The 23,522-nt window shown below is 48.7% G+C and overlaps 1 protein-coding gene across 8 annotated transcripts in view; it reads right to left on the bottom strand.

The window, feature by feature from the left end:
* The window catches only part of LOC119394533 (protein LMBR1L), a 583,826-nt gene that overhangs the window by 391,058 nt on the left and 169,246 nt on the right, over positions 1–23,522 (bottom strand). For all 8 annotated transcript variants that reach the window (XM_037661855.2, XM_049415813.1, XM_049415812.1 and 5 more), the window contains one exon: positions 10,604–10,730. In XM_037661855.2, the coding sequence (XP_037517783.1) occupies positions 10,604–10,730 (127 nt within the window). The remainder of the gene's footprint in view (positions 1–10,603; positions 10,731–23,522) is intronic.

Genomic DNA, 23,522 nt, shown 5'->3' with positions numbered 1-23,522 from the left:
TTTGCGTCGCAAGAGGAGTAGCAGAGCTGCGGGCAGGGAAAGCAACAGTTATGCTCACGAATTTCAGCAACGAGTACAAGCACGTGAGCAAAGGCACGACGGTCGCCTACATTGAAGAAATCGTAGAAGCCAGCAGTGCTTTCGGCCTCACCGATTCTCCCGAGCCTACTCCGACGAATAAAGCGCCGCAACCAGCTTTCGACATCAATCCCAGCCTTCAGAAGCACAAACAAGAACAGCTCAAAAGCCTGCTCTTGCAATACAAGGACTGCTTTTCATCGTCACCAAGAATTAGGCAGACTCCCGTGGCAAAACATCGCATCATAACAGAGGAAAGCGCCAGACCACTCCGTCAGAGCCCGTACAGAGTTTCAACGCGAGAACGCGAGGCCGTGAAGAAACAGGTCAACGAAATGCTACGCGACGACATCATCCAGCCGTCGAAGAGTCCGTGGGCATCCCCGGTGGTGCTAGTGAAGAAGAAGGATGGGACTCTACGTTTTTGCGTCGATTATCATCGCCTGAACAAAGTCACGAAGAAGGACGTGTATCCCCTTCCCCGGATAGACGACACCCTGGATCGATTACACAACGCAAAGTACTTTTCGTCGATGGACCTCAAGACCGGTTACTGGCAAATAGAAGTCGATGAGAGAGACCGAGAAAAGACTGCTTTTATAACACCAGACGGCCTGTTCGAGTTCAAGGTCATGCCCTTTGGTCTTTGCTCGGCACCTGCGACTTTTCAACGGGTTATGGATACAGTACTGGCCGGCTTGAAGTGGCAGACGTGCCTCGTGTACTTGGACGACGTCGTTGTGTTTTCCTCAAACTTCGACGAACACCTTCGGCGCCTTGAAGTTGTGCTTCAAGCAATCAAGACCTCCGGACTCACCTTGAAGCCTGAAAAGTGCCGCTTCGCTTACGAGGAGCTCTTGTTCTTGGGTCACGTGATCAGCAAGGATGGTGTTCGCCCGGACCCGCGGAAAACAGCTGCCATCGCTGACTTCCCGACGCCCACCGACAAGAAGGCCATACGCCGTTTTCTCGGCTTGTGCGCCTATTACAGACGTTTCGTCAAGGAATTTTCACGGATCGCCGAGCCACTGACGCAACTCACGAAGGCCGACGTCGAATTCAGGTGGGAAACGTCGCAAGTTCAAGCATTTCAAGAATTGAAACGACGCCTGCAGACTCCTCCCATACTTGCGCATTTCGACGAATACGCCGATACGGAAATCCACACCGACGCAAGCAGCGTAGGACTCGGCGCCGTCCTTGTGCAAAAGACCGACGGATTCGAAAGGGTCATCAGTTATGCTAGCCGGTCGCTATCAAAGGCAGAAATCAACTACTCCACAACAGAAAAGGAGTGCCTGGCTATCATTTGGGCTACATCGAAGTTTCGCCCCTATCTCTGTGGCCGGCCCTTCAAAGTTGTGAGCGACCACCACGCCTTGTGTTGGCTAGCTAACTTGAAGGACCCTTCAGGTCGCCTCGCACGGTGGAGCCTACGACTTCAAGAATTTGACATAACCGTCGTTTACAAGTCCGGAAGAAAACATTCCGACGCTGACTGCCTGTCCCGCGCCCCCGTCGACCCACCGCCGCAGGACGACATGGAGGATGACTGCTTCTTGGGAACCATCAGTGCCGAAGACTTCGCCGAACGACAGCAAGCGGACCCAGAACTCAGGGGCCTTGTGGAATACCTCGAGGGCAGGACCACCGTTGTTCCCAAGGTATTCACGCGAGGACTGACGTCGTTTTTCTTGCGCAACGGTGTTCTCCTTAAGAAGAACTTCTCGCCGCTTCGAGCCGATTCCCTTCTCGTAGTGCCCTCGACATTGCGACCAGAGGTCCTCCAGGCTCTGCATGACGACCCGATGTCTGGACACCTGGGTGTTTCTCGCACGCTCGCAAGAATACAGGAAAAGTACTACTGGCCGCGCCTTGTCGCCGACGTAACTCGCTACGTCAAGACCTGCCGGGACTGTCAGCGACGCAAGACACCGCCGACTAGGCCAGCCGGACTTCTGCAGCCTATCGAGCCACCTCGACGGCCGTTCCAGCAAATTGGGATGGACTTACTGGGGCCGTTCCCGACGTCTAATACAGGAAACAAATGGATCGTCATAGCTACCGACTACCTCACCCGCTACGCCGAGACAAGGGCCCTACCCAGAGGCAGTGCCGCCGAGGTAGCAAAGTTCTTCGTTGAGAACATCCTCCTGCGTCATGGCGCCCCAGAGGTACTCATCACCGACAGAGGTACGGCGTTTACTGCTGACCTAACTCAGGCAATACTGAGATACAACCAAACAAGCCACCGCCGGACCACAGCGTACCACCCACAGACCAATGGCCTCACCGAGCGGCTAAACAAGACCATCGCCGACATGCTCGCCATGTATGTCGACGTCGAACACAAGACGTGGGATGCCATCCTTCCGTATGTGACCTTCGCATACAACACGGCCATGCAAGAAACGACGCAAATGACGCCGTACAAGCTGGTCTACGGAAGGAGCCCGGCAACGACGCTCGACACAATGCTACCAACCGCCACCGACGAAGACGATCTCGACGTTGCCGCCTATTTGCAACGCGCCGAAGAAGCTCGACAGCTCGCCCGCCTGCGCATCAAGAACCAGCAGAGGGTCGACAGCCGTCACTATAATCTTCGACGACGCCACATGGAGTACCAACCCGGTGACCGTGTGTGGGTCTGGACGCCGATACGCCGACGTGGGCTCAGTGAAAAACTTCTTCGGCGATACTTCGGCCCATACAAGGTGCTTCGACGTCACGGCGCTCTTGACTACGAGGTCGTCCCGGACGGCATTACGAACTCCCAGCGACGCCGCGCACGACCTGAAGTCGTCCATGTCGTGCGCCTTAAGCCGTTTTTTGCGCGTTAGCAAACCTGGGAACTCTACTTTTTCCTTTGTTATTGTAATTTATTTGTGTATGCACTTGTTTTTTTTCCTTTGCATATTCTGTTGCAAGCATCGGGACGATGCTTTTTCAGAGGGGGGCAATGCCACGCCCGCTTCTTCTTTTATTTTGATGTGTTCGAGTTTGACCAGCAAGGACGGTTATCAACGCTCGACGCTGGCCGCGAAGCAGTGTTCGAGAAGCTTCACGATTTTAGTAGATCGTTTTGTTAAGATTGCGTGCCGCACGCGAATGTTCCAGCTTTGTCGAGAGATAACGCCGCCACCATCGATATTGCTGGAAAGTTCCATAGCGCCTGTATAAAAGCCGACGCGCTTGACCGCTTGTCAGTTGATCGACGGACGACGCCCTATTCGCCGCTATCATAGTACAGCGTGTATTGCTGTAGTTCTAGTTCTCAGTTTCTCGGCCACAAGTTCGGCCAAATAAACAGTTTCATCTCAGACGTGCTGACTGTTGTCTTCGTCGACGTCACGACCACGTGACAATATTTTTTACAAAAGCCCAGAGGGGATTATGGCGGTGCCTAAGAAGCCTTCGTTGTAAATGTGCATAGGGAAGCAGGAAAGGGTAAAGCGATGAGGAGAGAGGTAGAAAGCAGGGACAAGATTCTCTTTACCCCTTTTGGGCAGTGGTAGGCAAAGCAACCTGATAAAGGAGGCAAAGTCGACAAGCAGCCTGACAACGAAGGTGGACGACAGGCACTGAAGGGAGGGGGCGGGTGCTAGCTTTAAGGGGGGGGGTCGATCGCAGCTACCGCCCCCCTCCCTCTGGATCCGCCACTGCTATGGCTTTAACGGAAGTTTTGCAATTAGAGCACAACACCTACAAAGGTATGAGCCGTCTGCTGATCCCCTCTAAAGATATCGCAGCACACGCGACCACACCCGCTGGTACAAAATATGCACTTCCTGTCAGGCTCACGCAGCCCCCCTCCTCCCCAACCCTCCGGCTCCGATCTCCATGTGCCCATCGCGCGAAGAAGACGGTCGGCTCGTTTCATCTCTGCTTAAGCCCCGTTCGTCGGCAGCGCTCGTGCACTTTCACCCACACATAGAGTATAGACCTACTCCATGTTTGTAAACAGCGGTAGGCGCCGTCGATATATGTAGGGCCCTTGTAGCGACGTCACGGCGCGTAGGCTCCGCCCAGCCGGCCCAGCTTGAAGTGCGCTACCGCCCTCTATGATCACGTGACAACTGGCGCAGCAGCTGCAAAAGCTGCCTCAGAGCACCGCGCGTCGGGGCAGCTCTCGCATGTTTACAAGCGGTGGCCACAACATAGGAAGTTGGAGTGGCTTTAAGAGGGACTCTGACATGAACATCATGTTGACGTGCTGCTCCAGCTCTGAGAGCCTCATGAAAACATGAGGTATCTTCACGGCGGGAATGTGACTCATTTGCGAAATATCATCGCCGTTGCGACAGTCTAGGTCACACGTATACGTTTTAATTTGTTGCCTAATGTAAGGGCGATCTCGGCGACACCTTCATTCGTGACACGCTTGCGATAATGCTCCAACTATACATGCTGTGTACAAGGCGGCTACGTACCTGTCAGGTCTGTCAACCGCGGTCCGCGGCTCCCTCCTTACGCTCAAGTCGAGACCGCGAAATGCGTACAGCCCGTAAACAGACTCGGCAAGTTTCCCGAGTGTTGTTTTTCTGTGAATTCTGACAGACATGGACATACCGTGAAGCGCACCGCAGCCAGAACAGCCCTGCACGATACACCTTTGTCAGGTGTATCATCGCAGCCGCATACGATTTGGAAAAGCACAGTCGAAGTCGCGGCTGTGTTAATGAACCGTGCCCAAGCAGAAAGAAACACATGCACCATGACCGAGCCACACTTTAGTTCACGCGAGTACAATGAAACCCTTTTGGCGCGTCTAAGACTAATATCAACAATGGAAAAAAGTTATTTCAACAATGGCAACCGTGAAGAATTCTCCGCATATATGACAATGCTATCCACAACGTTAACGTGCTGCGAGGTAAACGTGCTCGCTATGCCTCCACACAAGGCTTATGCCAAGAAATGCGGTGCTGCACATTACAATGACAACCGCTTGACAAGGCTAATCCTTTCTGCTGGGTAAGCCGCCCCAAAACATAACCGATGAGCCGGCGTCGGGGAAAATTTCTCGCGTTTTACAGCTGCCGCTAATTTCATGCGACGGTCTTCGTAAACAGCTAATGAAAAAAAAAACTTATTCCATCCTTCTCGTGCCCTCCTGGGCAAATAACTGTGGCGCTGCTCTTCGTTACACCGTTTTTTTTTCTTCTTTGCACGACGACAAACAGCGCACGCACCAGCGAAAACACAGCAGCAACTGCGGTAGGCACGGCGGCTTTTGCCTACCGCGCGAAACTGGACGGATGGATGGATGGACGCTATGAGCGTCCCCTTTATAACGGGGCGGTGACAAGTGTGCCACCAGGCTCGACAAAAAAAATATATATATATATATACTCTTTTTTTTTAGCGTTGGCCTAGTGTCTTTACTTCAATTAAAACTATTTTACTCAAGAAGAAAAAAAAACTAAGTTTTCAGCTCCATTCTCTGCCCTTTACGGCAGAATGTCCTTATTCTTTTTTCCGATATTTATTTTTGTCCTTTCTAGTTTTCTGCCACCAATACTCTAACAGTCTCTTACTTATTTCAATCGCGGGCGTGTTCAGCTTTCCATTGTCTCTAAAACCCAAGGCGTCATGTAGGCTCGTGCCCAAACGTACCCCTGGGTGGATGTCTCCACATTCAATCAGAACATGCTCCGCCGTTTCCTGATCTTCCCCGCAGCACGTGCATTGTTCTTCTTCTTTACTGAATCTCGCTTTATAACTACCCGTTCTAAGGCAACCCGATCTCGCTTCAAACAGTAAAGCGCTTCTCATTGAATTGTCGTAAAATGCCTCCCTCCTTATTTCATTTTTGCCCTTTCGGTAGTTACTCAAAGCCGGTTTTTTCTCCATAGCTGCCATCCAGTAAATCCTCTCCGCCTCTCTGACTTTTCGCTCTTTGTTGACATACTGCTTACACTACCAGCCGTATATTTACTAAAGAGCCACCTAGTTCTTTTTCTCCACTGTGTGTCCACGCTCTTCCTATACAAGTAACGGAACACCTTCTCTGCCCATCTACTCTCCTTCATATTCCTTAGCCTTTCTTCGTACCTTATTTTGCTCTGAGCCTCCCTCGCCTCAAAACCTGCCCATCCCATATCGCCCTTTACAGCCTCGTTTGTCGTCTTCCCGTGAGCACCCAAAGCGAGGCGTCCCACAGTCCTTTGATTTATATCCATTCCCGATTGCACCTCTGCCCTCATGCACACCACTGAGTTCCCAAAAGTAAGCCCCGGAACGATTACACCTTTCCACAGACGTCGAAGCACCTCGTACCTATTGTATCCCCACAATGCTCTGTGCTTCATTATTGCAGCATTCCTCTTTCCTTTTGCTGCCGAGGCTTTTTCCTGTACCTCCATGTACCTGTCACCCTCATTTATCCATACTCCGAGGTACTTGTATTCACTCACCCTCGGTATTTCTTGGCCCTGTATTGACACTGCCTGATCACAAGGGTCATTGAATACCATCAATCCACATTTTGTTACACTAAATCCTAGTCCTAGAGCTTCCCCTTCCCTTCCGCATATATCCGCCAGCTGCTGTATATCCTGTCGACTGTCAGCAAATAAGACAATATCGTCAGCATAAAATAATCCTGGAAGCTTCTGCTCAATCATCACGCTGCCCTGTTTGTGTGACAGATTAAAACCAAAGTTGCTACCTTCTAGCGCTTTTTCCATATTCACCATGTACAGCATGAATAACAGCGGGGACAAAGGACATCCCTGTCTCAGCCCCTTGCTAATCTCAGCGTTCTCTTTGCTACTCATTCCTTCCCATTCTACGCGAACTGTATTTTCTCGGTATATCTCCCTCAAAAGATGTATACAGTCGTCGCCTATGCCCATTCCTTTCAATATATCCCACAACATTTCCTGATTAACGTTGTCGTACGCCCCAGTGATGTCTAGAAAAGCCATGTACAAGGGCCTATTTTCTATTTTAGATATTTCTATACACTGAGTGAGAACAAACAGGTTATCGTCTAACCGCCTGTCGACTCGCAATCTATTCTGGAGTTGTCCCAAAATATTGTTGTGTTCTGCCCACTTTTCTATTGTCATTTTTACTGCTTGCATCACCAGCCTGTATAGTACCGATGTAATGGTTAGTGGTCTATACGAGCGAATGTTATCCTTTTCTCCCTTGCCTTTTTTTTTTTTCCTAGTTCGTTAATGAGGCTAACGGGAATCCCATCTAAACCCGCGGCAGTGCGCTTTGGAATTTTTCCTTCAGCCTTTTTCCAATTGACATTCTCCAGCACTAGCTCTTCCTCGGTTGCTCTCTCCGCCACACTTTTACTCACCAGGGAAATCCCCTGGACGCTCTTTTTAAACGAATCGGCTGTTACCTTTCGAATGTAACCTAGCGCTTCGTACCCTTCCAATTGATTTCCTCCTTCATCGAGAATATGTTGTTGCGTTGTGACAGACTTCCTACCTAGCGCCTTTATGTGGCTCCAAAATATCCTAGGTGCGGCCTCCTTTTTTTCGTGAATCTCTGTCACCCAGCGTTCACTTTCGCCTTTAATTTTTGCCTCGACCAATTTCTGTACAATGGATTTTTTCTCTAGATATATTTCCCTAAACGCCCGACTAAACGCCCGACGACAGCGCCACCGCATTTCCGTGATGTATGTCCGGTGGAATTCGTCTATAGGCGATGCGTAAAGCGCCGACGACGCCATCTGCCGCCACGGCTCGGAAGCGTTGGTGGGTCCGGGCAAGCACTGTTCCCGCGAGCGCGTACGCGAGTGCACGGATGGATGTGTTTTTGAAGTGATTTAACGACTCTGTCGGGCTTCAGCGATGTCAAAAAATAACTGCTGCATTGTAGGCTGCTCAAACACACACAAAAAATCGCCAGGAACACACTTCTACAGGTTCCCGGTGCTATTTCATGAGCGACAGCGACGGCGGCGGTGGATTGCGGCTGTACGACGAAGCTAAGCAATCGCGCTTTCTTTACGGCAGTGTTAGAACGATTACCGTGTTTTTATTTCTCCATTTATGTAGCTATGTCTTCAGCGAACGCTACTACGTTTACACTCTGTCGCCTCGCCTGCATTGTAGAAGCTACAATGCACATGAGGTTGTTATTACTGATAAGACGCGATGCCTAGGCGCTCTTGAAAAACGAATGGCGCGAAACGCAATGCCAGAGAATGTGGGGCAGCTGACGGCTCCTTTACAAAAGCGCTGTGGAATCACACATGTGCTGCACGAAATCGGCTGCATTCTACCTATTGATGGCACTGGAATGCGATCATCGGTGCAAAATGTTTGCTGTGCGCTTCTGCACCGATGATGACAAGTTTATACTTTATTTTTTCACAAGTTTATCGTGCTGGTTTCAAAGATTTACCAACGCTGACCCTTCGCGTGGCCGCACCTGCGAAATCGATACGCCGGTGCGACAGCGCTCCCTCAACATCTACTATATAAACACATGGCACGTAAACAAAACTACTGTGTCGAGAAAAAACGTTGCTTCAAGTGTCAACGCGTGCGGGCATTAGTGATCGGGATGTTATAAAGAAAGCGGTGTACTTACGATGAGCTCCACTTCGGAGGGAAGCTTGTTGACGCTTGTCTGTGGCAAACACTTGGCGCGTATATGGTGACAATGTCGTCCCACACAGCTGTGACATCGGACACATGTCCACTATTTTAAATTGCGGCTCCATTGCGCACACTATCGCCGCAAAAGTAATTATCTGGGACGCGCACAAGCGGCAAATCACACGTGCGCAAATGAGGCATCTGCTACGCGACCCACCAGCGCTTCCAACGGCCGCCGCTACGCGGCTTTCAGTGGCGCCCCATAGGCGCTGCGCATCGCGGATACGACGCGCCGGGTGATTTACTAATCACGATTTGGACTTGATAAGGAAGATCATGGCGAAGACAAAAAATTCACCTGGAGTGTATATAATTGCTATCGCAAAAAAAAGGCAAAATAGCTGCGGGCTAAGATCGCATGAAAGCATGGCAACAGCCTGAATTACGGCACATCCGATTACGGTGGCCAGGTTTCTGTTTTGCGACATCGCGCGCCGAATCGAGGAAGACGAATTGACCCGTGCTGGTGTCGCGAATTTCGGTCGCCGCTATGCCTTGGCTCTGAAAAGTTTTGTAATTCGGCTTTGTATCCACATAAGCAGTGGAGTGGCTTATAATTGCGACCTGCAGCTCCAAAAAATATCGGTCGACTGCCTAAAGCTTGTTTCAGCAGTGCCCTCACCAAGGAAAAAAATTTTAGAATAAAAAAAGTTTTTACTTGCTGTAAATGAGCCTGTTAGTTACGCTCGCTCTCGCCTGGAAATTTATTCTATTCTTCAAAGCGTCCTACATAGCACCTTTGAAGCTCGGGATCAGAGCGAGTGAGCTCTCCGATACTTGCTAACAAGCGTCGTCGTCTTATCTCGCCGATCGGGAGGGCTTGCACGATACTAGCCTTGTCGACGACATCCGCTTCCTGAACGATCGCGATCGATTGCAAGATAACTCAAGTTCATTACATCTACTGCCACTGTTTCTTGAACTAATCATGCTTGTTACTTGGCACACGGCGATAACGAAAACACCATATTGGGCGCTAACGCACAGTACGCACGACAAAGAATACAGAACGCGTAGTCACAGAACACCCTGACAACATTGCGCAATACAATGTGCCGTGGTTCATGGTACCCGCATGCCATGCATCAGCCGGACTCTCTCCTACTACACCACTCCGAAGGGGAGGAGAGCATCAAGGTTCATCCCTTCCCCGCAGCCTCATCGGCCGTTCGATTTGAAAAATGCGTTCACAAAACATCGAGCCATCTTTACCGCGACTTTCGTTCCCTTTCAACAAAGTTACTGTGGATTTTCCCTGATGGGAACACAATTTCCCTGAGTTTTCCCTGAGAATTTCCAGACTATCCAAAATCCCTGAGAAATCCCGGTTTTCCCAGTTTTCCCGGTCCGTAGACACCCTGGTTTTATATGCCTGTAATTTTTCTTGCTTTCATGTTTTCTTCACAGCATCGGGACAAAGCTTTTTTAGGGGGGAGCGAGGCCGTGTGTGCTCGTTTGTCATTTTCATGTGACCAGGCTTTACTCGCAAAAACTGCCACACACATTACGTCTGCTCAGCTCAGGCTGCGCCGGTATGATTGGGAACATTCACAATCACTTGAGACTCTTCTGATAAGATTGCATGCACGACATGAAAGGCTTAGTTTATTCTGCAGCTAACACGATCACAAGCAATAACGCCACAGTGTTCAACCATGCATGCCAATGCATTTTACCTGCTGTTTACCGACGAATGCCGATGAATGCTCTTGCTGCTGACACTTCAGTGTGAATTGTTCTGGGCACAGCTCTGCCCAATAAAGAGTTGCATCTTTAGCCAGCTAAAGTTTTACGCCCTTCAGCGTCACCATGAAGTGACAATATTTAGCACAGAATGGATATGATCCTGCTAGAGACAACAGTGGGAGGAAAACAACAACGAGCCAACGCACCAAAGAAGGACTGCATGCTGGTTTGGCCATAGTCCAAGATGGCTGACAGCAGGAAGGTCATGCCAAAGAGCAGGGCTGCCACCAGGGTGAACACAAGGAATGTCTCATAGAGGCGCGAGATCAGCCCCTGCAAGGGATGTTTCAGCACAGGGCAATACCATCATGAGCAGAACTACAGAGAACAAGAAACTGTCAAAAATTCACACTCCCAAAAGTTACATTAATACCAATGTAATAGACCTTATGCAAAATTTCTGCCATCTGTCGGAGCTTTGACGAAGCTACCGATCTGGCGCCATGTTGGAGGCTTGTGTACGAATCGTATTGCTGTCGCTGCTATAACTTCTTGCTTGCATCTGCTTTGATAGTGGGAAATCTGGGCATAAAAACGTCAGACGAGTGTGTAAGGGCCTGTACACGTTACCAGCATTTCCTAGTTATAACGCTGACGGTTCTTACGTGTAAAGAACTGCCTCACAACGAGAAGAAGGTACAAGTTTGTCACCGAGTCACATGTATAGGCGTGCCGTCGTTGAGAATAAAGCTTCGCGCTAGGCTATAAATTCTGTCTGTCCGTGTTCAGTGTAGCGAATAAAGCGCTGTTAACTATTTGAGTATCACGCGCGTAGTGAAGGATGGTTGGGAAGAGGCTTTAGCGCGCGACACGGCTCAGCACATCGATGACGGTGAGTGCTGTTGACCCATTTCAAAGCGTATTTCATAAGAAGCAGCCTACGTCGACATGATGTATAGTGCACCTAATTTTAAATAAAACGTGGACCTCTTTTTTATTTTTGAAATAAAAAAAATATTTCGCTACTGTAGTCACCGACGTATGTTATGTATAGAATTACCGCAGGGTTAACATTTCCATATCTGACGCACGTGAAAAGAGAACATCAAATGTGTTCGTTGCTTCAAGAAGTAGGTGCCGATTAGCTGGTGTTTTATTGAATAACCTTTCGGCATGTGCTCGTAAATAACAAAATACGCCAAAAATATTCGCGTTCACATCGTTGCCTTCGGGGCTTACAGGCGCCTTTCAATTTCAACTCATTGCAGCAAGACAGTTTTGCATCGCCGACTGAACACTTGTGGAACCACCTCAGCGCGTAACCAACGGTAGTGCACTCACGGACGAATGTAACATATTTCCCGGAACAGCATTTTTTCAGTTTCCCGCCAGAAGTCCCACATACTTGAAGCATCTGTTGCAGGGGCGTAGCCAAGGGGCTGGGGGCGGAGGAGCGTTCAAACCCCCCGTCCGCCCCAGAAAGAAAATTTTCTATTTTGCACACATACAAACGCGCGCACGAAAGTACATAAAGTATGGTTGAAACACACCCCCCACCCCCCCACCCCGAAAAAAATGTCTGGCTACGGCCCTGATCTGTTGACATTTGATAGAACATGGGGGTTGATACAGGATTTTTCCAAAGGGGGATCAGCTTTTGGGAGAACTTCATATGTGCTCTTCATGGGGAATAAATAAAGAAAAAGTAAGGGGGGGGGGGGAAGGTGCTGCCAGGACAAACGGGCCGCGCCTCGGAATTCGGCGATGATGGCACATGAAATGCTTGAAAAATACGCATATATAGTGAAGCAGTACGCACGCAAAGCAACCCAACAAACGCTACCTTGTTAAACTCTACAATCGAAAACAAACTACAAACAAGACACTATAGCACAATCGGTCCGTTCACTGAGAACCGAAGATGCGCACGAGCTACCTGTCTACCATGTTACTGTTATCACAATGTAATAAACAAAGTAATGTTGTCAACAGCTGTGCAGGCATGCGTGAGTAGCCGCGATGCTGCTTCGAAGCACGTACACGAAGCCGGTTTGCCTGTGCCTGCAAGCACACGGTGCGAAAACTGTCTCGTTCCGCCATGACACGAAAGAGTATTCTCTGATGAATGCCGATGCTGTCACATAGTGCCTCTAATAATAACGGCGAACGTATACACGGCGTTAGTCGTAAGCAGCAACCAGAGTCATGGAACGATCTGCTGATTCTTGTCGGCCACGAGATAATCTAACAACATGGAGGTTAAGCCCGAACCGCACGTACGCTCCTAAACGCGCACGGGGAGCGCATCAGCGCGCGCAGCCCGGGTGTCTCCGGCAAGTTATGGCAGTTTCCACCTACACACTACGCGCGAAGGCGCACGCAAGCGCGCGCTTCTTCATACATGCAAGGCATCGTTTCGTACAAAATTACTGATAGTACATCAGAATACTTACAAAACCTCCTTCTGTTACCTTTTTTATTGTTAGATACATGCAAAAGTAAATAAGAACTAAAATTTTTCACATGATGCACATCATCACCCGTCGGTCAAGTCGGTGCTAGTAACAGCCATGCCACAGTTGCGTATTTGCAGGGCTCCAAGCGCTTTCGAACGCGCGCCGTTTCAAGGTTGATATCAGTCGCCGCGAACACTCGTGTACCGCGCACGTTTTGCCGCGCTTGCTTCGTCTGCGCATGCGCGGCCTCCGGAGCGCGTACAGCCAACGTACAGCGTGCGCTCGGCCAGCGTACGTGTGGTTCGGGCTTTAGTTTCTTATAAACCTTCTTTCAGCATCCCAATTTCCTCAATCTGAGCAACACGGCACACGAAAATATGTCAACATTGTTGTTCGTATCAGCCACCACACGTTGATACGTACGCTCCGTGTATATATGCGGAGCGCGCTTAGCCTTCAACATGGCGGAAATACGCAAGCGCCCCCGCCCCCCAAGGTGATGGATAATCTGATAGGATTTGGAGGGGAGGGAGGCGCTTGCTTGTTCGCAGATCAAAATGCAAGATAGCGGAGGAAGAGCCGCTAAGAATAAAGAATGCACAGCCTGCTTCTAATGAAATGCTTTATTTAATGTGCATGCATTCACTGTTTTTATCAACACTCGGCGGACGAATAAAACAGTGAATGAAACAGTAAAACGGCGAGAGGAGAGAAGGGGACGCATATTTCAAATCTCCCAAAAAAGGAAGGGGAGCGTTTGCTCAGGTAGGGGCGCTTTCTCAGGATTTTACGGTAGTTTCTTCATTATTCACCCAAGGTAGAACATGCTTCTTAAAGCAATGGAACTCAGCTTTTACGCCAGTGTCTCAATGTCTCATCCAATTCCAAAGTACTTGTAAGGATGAAATAAAAAATTCTTGAACACGGGGTGTCACGTGGTGGCTTCAGCGACACCTCGTGTTCAAGAAAAAGTTATCTCTCCAAGCTTCCATCTTCACCTGAACTTCTGCTTTGTAAGGATAAAAGACACTTACACATAACAAAGTTCCAGATTTACTTCTTACAGGGACTGTCTACCACTCTGAAAAATTTTTCTGATTGTGGTGAAAATGAGAAGATCGTTCGTCACATCGGCAGCAATGAGCATGCCTTTGCCCCATAAAAAAAGAATTATATTTTTAATTTGACGTTGAAAAAGGCCAAAGAATGACCGCAAGCATCACCCAACGGCGATGTGGTTCAATCTACTGGTATGACAAGAAATCCTTGCAGCTAGACTCATTTTGCTTAAAAACAAACATATATAACTTGAAATTGTATTTTACGCACTTGAGGCACCTTTCGATTGTGTCAGAGAGTAATTTTTTCCTTTTTTCTCTCACGCATCCAAAAAGGTGCCCGGTGGCGCTGCTTGCGGCACCGTCTTCGATTTCGTCTGTTTCAACTCATGCGCTATGCCATGCGGCTCTCCGCGCTGGTCGTACTGTGCCGCTGTATTGTTGTTAGGATGTCTCACATGTGCTGCGCTGTGAAGGTGCGCATTTATTGTCTCTTGTTGACGAATCGATTTGGCTTGGATTGCGGCAGCAGTGCTAAAATAAACACATAGACTGCAATTACAGCAAAACAAGTGTTCTGTAATCGTATAATAAGGCTTCAGTTAACCGCTAGCGTGCTGAAAACGACTGTTACATTCATTACAATAGGGTTCAGCGAAAATAAAGTAATTCTACAGAAATCACATGTGCTTTCGGTTTTAATTTTTACCGGCACTACAATCGTCATCGCGTCCACCAACCAGTGTTGTGGGCATGTTTCACGCCAATGGAAGAAGACCGAACGCAGATCGAAAAATTCTGTTTTAAAAATTTCTGCTCGCTTTCCAGAGAAGCCACTGCAAGGTTGGACACTTCAGACGGTACGCATTCTATTGCGGTGCAAAACAGAAAAGCCATGAAGAACGGTAGACAGTCTCTTTAAATTAAGAGACCACATCACAGACACAAACATTCGATTCTCAGGCATGGTAAACTGAGTAATAAGTTCATATTTTTAATCATTTGACAACACAGTAGACTCCCGTTAAGACGAACTCGAAGGGACCGCGGTCATCTGTTCGTCTTATCAGGAGTTCGGCTTATCAGAAGTGCCCCCAAAAAGAGAGATGCTAACATGCCAAGTGCATTCAAATATGTTACTTGAAACACTGAATGCAGTAGACTTACAATGTGGGGCAAAAAGACAAGAAAAAGCATTTATTTGGCTCATCTAGATAAAGACTATGCCTTCAAGCAGAGTATTTACACGAATCTTACGAGCACCCGATTACGCGCGTTCAAAAATAAAAATGCTCGTGAAGATATTTGCTACCACATTTTAATGATAAAACTGTAACACGCTCCTATGTTGACGATTAGAAAAAAAATTAAGAGACAAGCACAAATTTCCTTCAAAGAATGTAAAATTTATTGTCCTGGCAGTTCGTTTTCTTCTGTGAGCCTGTTTTGCTGGCTCTAAGATCACTTCTGGATACGCCTCGGTCGCGTGCTGTTGCCTTGACAAAGTCATTATACGCTGAGTTGCTTAAGAAAGTCTGCAAGGTTTTCTTCGAGGTCCGGATATTTTCCCGTTTTCGGCCTGTAGTAACTTTTCCTGATCCACGTGCAGCTGAAGATATCCCATAGGGCTACTCACGGTCACAAGCCTCGCCACGAAAAAGACACGACGCAGCTATATTCACTGTGCAAAATAGCCTTCCTTTGTCGTGCGCTTCCATAATCAAAATGGCTCATCACAATTTGCACTTCACTAGGAACAGATCATAGAACGCCTACAGGTCCTACGCGAATTGACCACAAAATACATGTGCTCGGCCGCCATTGTGTGATGGCGATGACAATGCACTTGACCCCTCTGACGGGAGTGCGCCGCGATCGTGGTTTCGGTTTCGTACTCGATTGTAATGCACAGACCATTTTTGTTCCTGTTGTCGCTTTCTTTTTTTTTTCCCCACTCCCCTTGCGTTTGCCCCCTCTGACCACGGCGGAGGGGCCCCAAGCTCTTGTGTTGTTCTGTTCTCCTTTGTACTCCAGCTGGGAAGCCGAAGAACAGGGGGGGGGGGATACAAAAGGACGCAATGGCTTGGGGGTCCAAGTTGTAAATCCCCCTCTTTTTGTTGCTTTCTTTGCTGATAAAGCCCACAGCTCCCCCACCCACAGGCTGGGGGTGAGAGGGGATACCGGCTTTATCCGCTGACCAGTCTTCGTTAATCTCGCGCCCTCCGCGTCGCGATTTGCTTCGCGTCTTTGCTCCAGGAAGTGCTTTTTTTTCATCTTTTTGGCTTTTTCTCGGTCGCCTGAATGCCCCACCAAGACTGCAGTGTTCGTTTCGCAGAATCGCTAGCGTTGTCGATCATCGCGAAAGTTCGTCTTAACAGAAGAGTACAGTTGGGCGGTTCGTCTTAAGCGAATTTTTTTTGCATTGAGTCTATGGGAAACCAAATAAATGGTCCCGTGTTGTTCGGTATAAGCGAGAATTCGTCTTAACCGAGTTCGTCTTAACGGGAGTTCACTGTACTTTCCAAAGTCAGCTGCTGTGTAACTTTGATTGGAAGAAAAAATTACATACAAGGCCTCACATACAAGCTACATACAAGCGCTCACTTACCCCTATTTATTTATTCAAGAATCGGGTAGTTCCCTCATGTAGTTCCCTCGTGAATAAAAGTCCTAGGGGTGAAATACGCTTCCTAGACCTCAAGATAGCCTTTAGTGCAGATCACACCTGCTGGGAGTATTCACCCCGTTCAAAAAAAGACCTTCCATTTTCATCGCACCATTCTAAGTTGGTCAAACGGGCCGTCGCTTCCTCTGCTATGAAAAATGCACTAGTTAGGTCTTGTCCACGTGTAATTGCTTCCAGTTTCACCAATCAAGTCTGCAGGTTGAAGAAAGCTGGCTTCTCTGACCATTTCCTGTCGGGGCTGGCAGAAGTTCTCCTGAAGGAGCATCGTAAGACGGCTTAACCTCGTGCTGAAGAGGACAGGGCAAGGGTGTCGGTCATCCCACACCTACACGGTGTGTCGCACAAAATCAAGAAGGCAGCTGCACGTGCAAGCGTAAGAATGGTGTTTTCGCCGCTGATAAAGCTGGGTTCATTGTGCAGGAAGGTGAATGCCCCTTGCCAAAGTCCCTCCACTTGCAAGAAGCATCATGCAACACAGTTTGTGCCTTGCAAAACCGAAGTGATCTACAAGGTACCTACGTCCTGCGAAGGGCTTTACGTTGGGCAGACGGGCCGCTGCATCAACAACCGTCTGCGAGAACACAAGAACAGCCTCAAGGCCCATACTGGAAGCAATTTGGCTATTCATTGTGCCGAATGTGGCTGCAGTCCTAATTTTGATCAGACGCGCATCTTGCGCAGATATCGTGATAGCCGTGCCTGGGAAATTTACGAAGCACTCGCAATTCATTCCACTGGGCCATCATGTGTAAGCACACCATCGATCGCACTAACCGACAAGGAAATTAAGTATCTTCACACGAGATCATAGCACCGTCATAGCCTAGTTGGGACGCATGCGTTGACCTCCTTCCCCCCTCCCTCTTTTGGTTATTTCTGTTTCTCAATAAGCGTATATATTTGTGCACATACGAAATAAACGCTCATGTTGTTAGCCAGCGCCAAGTCCTGTCAGTCTCTCTTGTCTCGTGTATCCGCGCTGTTCCCTGCTATGAAGCCAAGCCAACAAGCTCAAGTTTACACCCTTTTCAAGTACACAGCAGTAGGCTTCTGCTCAAGATCAGTGATATGATTAAGCATATTACTGTTTTCGCTTTTTGTATGTCTGCTTATTGAGCTTTTCAAGCTTCCCAAGAGCTTCCTGTAGGTCTGTGTTACTCTTTGTCAAGAGAACATCAAATAAGCGCCTTTAGCTATCTGCTCGGCTGCGCGGTTGGCATAGCATAAAGTGTACTGCACGCTTTTAACAGACAAAAGCGCGTTGCACCACCGTTCGCTGCCACCTCACGCGCGGGACCACCTTCAAGAGTGTGGCGCAGATTCCAAGTAATCTGACCCCACTGACTACCTGGTCAAACGCATGAGTATGGTACTGCAAGAGTAGCGTCGTTGTAAGCGTACTATACGTTTTTATTGGGGGACGACACAAACCCGCTTCGCATCAGTCCGCTGCCCGGCCTTGGGGAACCCCAATGGTTTTTCCGGAATGCTGCAGAACCCCGAACATTTTCTTGAGCATGAAGACAATCGAGAACGGGGGTGGAGGGGTGATAACGCCTCTCAACGTGCCACGCAACCACAGTATTAGCACTGCCCCCATTGGCCTGTTCTCTTGCGACTCGCATCAAGCGAATAATAGGACATGTTTACCAGCGAAAAAGACGTGGACAAGAAGAAGGAATACAGGACAACGCTTCTTCTCGTCCACGTCTTTTTCGTTAGTAAACATGTCCTATTTTTCACGTTACCAACTACCCCAACTTTCCGCCTTAAATCGCGTCAAGCACTTGCCGACCATACACTGCATGCTTCAGGCACCACACAGCGTAAGCAATGTGTCCATGTAAACGAAGCGCCGGACGTACAGAGGCCAGTCTTATTTATTGCAAAACAAAAAAGGAGGCATGCTAGTTGCACAGCGAAACGGCTGTCGACCGATACACCAGTCGTAAAGCTAAGCCTAAATGCTCTTGTAGCCCAGAGCAGGCACGAAGCGACCCACCTTACACATATCAAAGCGCTCATTGCGCGTTTTGATTACAAAACCGAGCAGTGGCAGATCACCGTGTATGAAAATTGTGCCACGTGATCGCCAACGCGCCATGGCTGCTACCACGTGGCTCTCTCGCTACCCGCAGACACACAATGTGTGGATGTGGCTTTGTTAAATGCAAAATGCAATGCAAATTTACTTGTCTAAATAAATAAATTAGTTGCTAATGGGGGGGCAACGAGAGCGGGTTGCATTCGTTCTGGCCGATCGCGGAACCATAAGATGTCCTTACAGAACCCCTCGGTTCCGCAGTACCCAGTTTGAGAACGCACGCGCTGGAGCATCGCAGAGAAGCGTCGCATGCAGGAAGATAGTAAACGCCGCATTCACGCAACAAGGTACTCGCCAACAGCAAATGCACGTGTAGGTGACCACACACAGCAGTGTCAACACGAGAACCGCAGCGAATGGAGGAACATGCTGCGCGCAACAAACAACCTGAGAGTCAACTCCGCTACGCATGCGACTCTGTAGTTTTCGCTAAGCGACAGTAGCGCCAGAACACACAGCCTAGCGAGTAGAAGCAGCACACTCGGGGCACAGCAGCACATCTTTGCGGGGTCACGTACATTTACAACAGTTCTGAGATCAGGGGGGGGGAGGTTCATCGCAGAGGCCTTCCCCCTACTAAGTCAACGTAAGAGGCAACTTTCGCGCCCCCCCCCTCCTCTTAGGTGACTAGGGGGGTCAATGTATGAGCAGATTTTGTGCCCCCCCTTTTAGGTGATTAGGAGGGCGGCCCCCCCCCTGCCCCCCCTGTGCGCACGCTTATGGTTCTGAGGAGATTATGGCAGCACCATGGAAGAGCCTTCATTAGAAAGGTGCATAGAAGAAACACGCTTGCGCGCGTCTAAGTGTTCTGCGAACGACTTATTTTCTTGGTATTCCTGGCGCTGCTAGGAAAATCATGTCAACTCAGCCTTTTTTCCCCACTGAAGCTCACGTGGGCATCAAAATTCTTTCTTTTCAGGCTGTTTTGGAGCAGTCCAGCGTAATTTTTTCAATTTTTATGTTTTTGGAGCAGCTTGGCGCAAGAAATCGGAATTGTATCAAAAATGCGCATATGCGCAGCTGTCTCACCCCTGCTAGCATGTTGGCAGCCATAAAGACAACATTACTGCCATATCTACTTCCCACTTTCTTTAGCCTGTGAGATAAGCTATGAATGTAAGAGATACCTACGACACGCTTGTTTCTGTTCCTTTCTGCAACCATGCTCGGACTTAACAAAATGCACATCTTTAAAGGGACCGACAACCGCTCAGCACACGAATTGAGATGACCCCACTAATAGAAGAATTGTCTATTGTATTGTCTAAAGCGAACCCTGTTTTTCTCATACAATGCGGATTTATATTTTTATTTCTTCACTCAATATTGTTTTGGCGCCTCTGGCGGCAAAAAAGTGGATGTGCACGTGTACGTATTACATGACCGTTTACTGGTGTAAGCTATTAATTCTCTCTATATTAGCGTTGAAATACAGCACACTTTTTATTACCTTTCCTAACGTAAAATGTGCAGATATGCATTCGTTGGCACTGAGCAGGACAGTGACGCCGCCTTCACTTGAGGAATGACCCAATGCTCATGAGCGGCAGCATAAACATTGTTAGCTTATGTTAGCTGAGGGCCTAGCAGCCCCTGCCGACGTGTTGGAAAAGTACGAAGACCGCCTCGCGGCCTCCGACATTACCTCCGGTGACGCGTTGTTGGAACTAATCGTGGAGGCCACAAGCGCCTAGCTCGCAAGGCAGTAAAGGGATCTCATGTGACGACGACTGTTCGAAAGACTTATTCCACCTGCTTTTTTTCTAATTTCTGTGGTCAATTTTTTGTAACATTCCTAATCATCTCTCCCAAAGAATTTCACTCTGCAAACGTCCGAAACAAATGTCATGTAAGGCGGTTTACTTTCAATTCCGGAACGTGCCCATCTAAATTGAGCATCAGGCAGCAAGAGCGTGAGCTCCTCTTAATGAGTGAGACAATGATGATAGCATGCCCTTCGGGCATGCCATTATTCTTTGCTACAAATGCCCCTGGAGGAGGAGGACGCATCCTGACAATCCAAGGGGACAACAGGACAGTCGGGTTGTAATAAGGTTTCAGACTCTGGACATGCACTTTATCGCATTCACATCTTCAGTGAGCGGACAGTGGGACCGGCTCCAAGATCTAGTTGACAGGGTACGCATGTACAATGCGGTAGGGAATGCAGTATCTGGCGAGGAGTTTAGAAAACAGGCCAGTGGTGCATCAGCCGGACTAAAAAGTCAGGCTGGTGAGTGTAGGGAGCTTGGTTGTCATCACAAAGGATCTTTAGGAGCCCTTCGTCTTCTGTCATGAACGAGCAGGCCAGCTGACGGCCTTCCTTAGTGTATTAAGAGGCTACAGACAGTGATGTGCAATGTGATGGGTCAAGCCTGTGAGGCAGAAATTTAAAATAATAATAATACCTGGGTTTAACGTCCCGAAACCACGATAGGATGAGAGACGCCTGGGGCAGAAATATGTCAAGTGTGCAAGTATGTTCACAGCCACACATGAAGAACAATGGAGAAGAAGAAGACAATGTTTCACGAATAGAAAGGAGGAGAAGTCAGCCTGGAAAGCGAGTTGAAATATGTGCCCCCTTCTCTCCTCCCGCCATTTTCACTGTTTCATTCACTGCTTTTATTTGCCCGACCAAGTGGATAAATACAGTCAATGCATGCGCAATCAATAACGTATATCATCAGAAGCACGCTCTGCATTCTTCATGCTTCGTGGCTCTTCCGCCGCTGTATTGAATTTTGATCCAAGACCGAGCAAGAGCACCCCCTCCAAATCTTGTTGGATTATTCTTCACCAAAGCGGAGGCACTTGCTCGGAATTTTATGGTAGCGCACTTGAAGTGTGTTTTAGGACACTCTGATAGCATTGGAAATGATATGGCATGCCAATGCAGAATAATTTGAAGAAATGTTTTGATGCAACTCTGCTATCGGACTGTCCACTTGCTACAAAACAATGGACCCTCTTGTTGTGGTAAGGCACACATTTACTACAAAATACATATGGCATTCTATCAGAAAACAACAATTAGTAAAGGGTCAGACTGAAACATGCAGTTGTTTGTGCCATGCCGCTGGCAACTGTGTGAAAACCTTAAATGTGTGCTTGTGCACAAAGCAGTTTTGCTATTTCAGCAACTTCCATGCCTAAGAAGCTATTCACATAACATAGAAATCTGTCTAAAGGTTCTTGGGGTTCACAACAACTTTCACATAACAGGGGGCGTCAGGTTATGTGAACATGAAAATGGAACTGTACCAACAAGACCACTTGGCGACATTGCTACAGAAATGAAAGTTGCTACTTTTGCATTGAAGAGAAATCTGCAAGTGTGTGCACAGTTCTTCAAAAAGGAAGTCGTTAGGGTCGATTCCCTTAATCGAATCATGTCCATTTCAACCAAACCAAACGTGCAAGAACAACATACCGGTTTGATAAAGACGTTTCCCTAGCCAGATAAATACGAAACGTGAACCAGCAACCACGCAAGCTCCACTTCAAGGCACAGCACATGCCATCAAAGCGTGATGGATCTTAACAGCCATGCAGCGCACGCGGCCAACAAAAAGTACTTCATGCTGACTAAAGTTAACGGGAGCGAACTGAGAGCGTACGTTGACCTCGGCTACCAGTGTGTCACTATTCGGCATTAGGATGCAGATCCGATCGGGATCAAATACTCATTGATAGGGAAGCCGCTGACCATCGGCAGCTACAAGTCAGGACGTGTGACGCTGTGTGGTGAGGCGAACGTTAACCTCACAGTCGACCAAGCAACAGCCGACGTCCCCGTGCTGATCGTGCCGAACGAGTCACAGGCGATTCCTGTCATCGTGGGACAGCCCTTCACCGAGCAACCTCACGTTACGATTGTGAGGCGATGGGACACCGTGCGGATCTTTGAGGAGGAGAAAAATGTAGATGAAGGTGACGACACGCTACAGTCCATCGAAATTCCGGATCTTCCGAGGCGCCCGGTGTGTCTTTGGGCCAAAGATTCGACGGTGGTTCCGCCGAACTAGTTGGATTTGTCGAGCTCTACGTTACACGCAGCGAACCCAACCAGATGTTTTTGCGGACGCCCAACTCAGGTGCCAAGAGGGGTGCAAACATTGCACACCACGTTGCGTCGTCAACATAGATGCAGCGAATGAGACATGCATTCTTGTGATGAAAGTTTCATACCAGGAACTCAACATAAAAGCCAACGAGCGGGTTGCACAAGCGGAGGTGTGCTATTTCGATGAAGAGCCGATGCAGGACGTGAAATCAAGCTGCAGTGCCATGCAACCATGTTCAACGGCGAGCGCGAATGTCAAAACGGGCCCAAGCGTCACACCGGAGCACCGTGAGGAACTCAACCAGCTCATCGAGGAGTATCGCGACTGTTTTGCCGACAGCGTCGCAGAGATTGGCCGCACTAATGCAGCGGAAATGAAGATCGAAACTACAGCCCAAGAACCTGTAAGGTATCGCCCATAAGGGCTTTCCTTTGCGGATAAAGGGCACGCGAAGGTGATTACCGACCGCGGAACTGCCTTCACGAGCGCCAAATTCAAGGCAACGTGTGACGCCTTCAGCATCAAGCACATGAAAAACGCCACTGCGACACCACGAGCTAATGGTCAAGTCGAGCGATACAATCGCATGATTACCCCAGCGGTCGCGAGCTTGACGAAGAACACGGACGGCAAAGACTGGGACACGACTTTACCTCAGGTGCAGTGGGGAATCAACAACACGCTTCATCAAGCTACGAAGACCACTCCATTTGGACTGCTGTTCAACTATAGGCCACGAAACATCAACGCCGAC

Source organism: Rhipicephalus sanguineus, chromosome 5, assembly GCF_013339695.2.
Source record: "Rhipicephalus sanguineus isolate Rsan-2018 chromosome 5, BIME_Rsan_1.4, whole genome shotgun sequence".
Classification (NCBI taxonomy): domain Eukaryota; kingdom Metazoa; phylum Arthropoda; class Arachnida; order Ixodida; family Ixodidae; genus Rhipicephalus; species Rhipicephalus sanguineus.
This window is presented reverse-complemented; position numbering and strand designations above follow the sequence as displayed.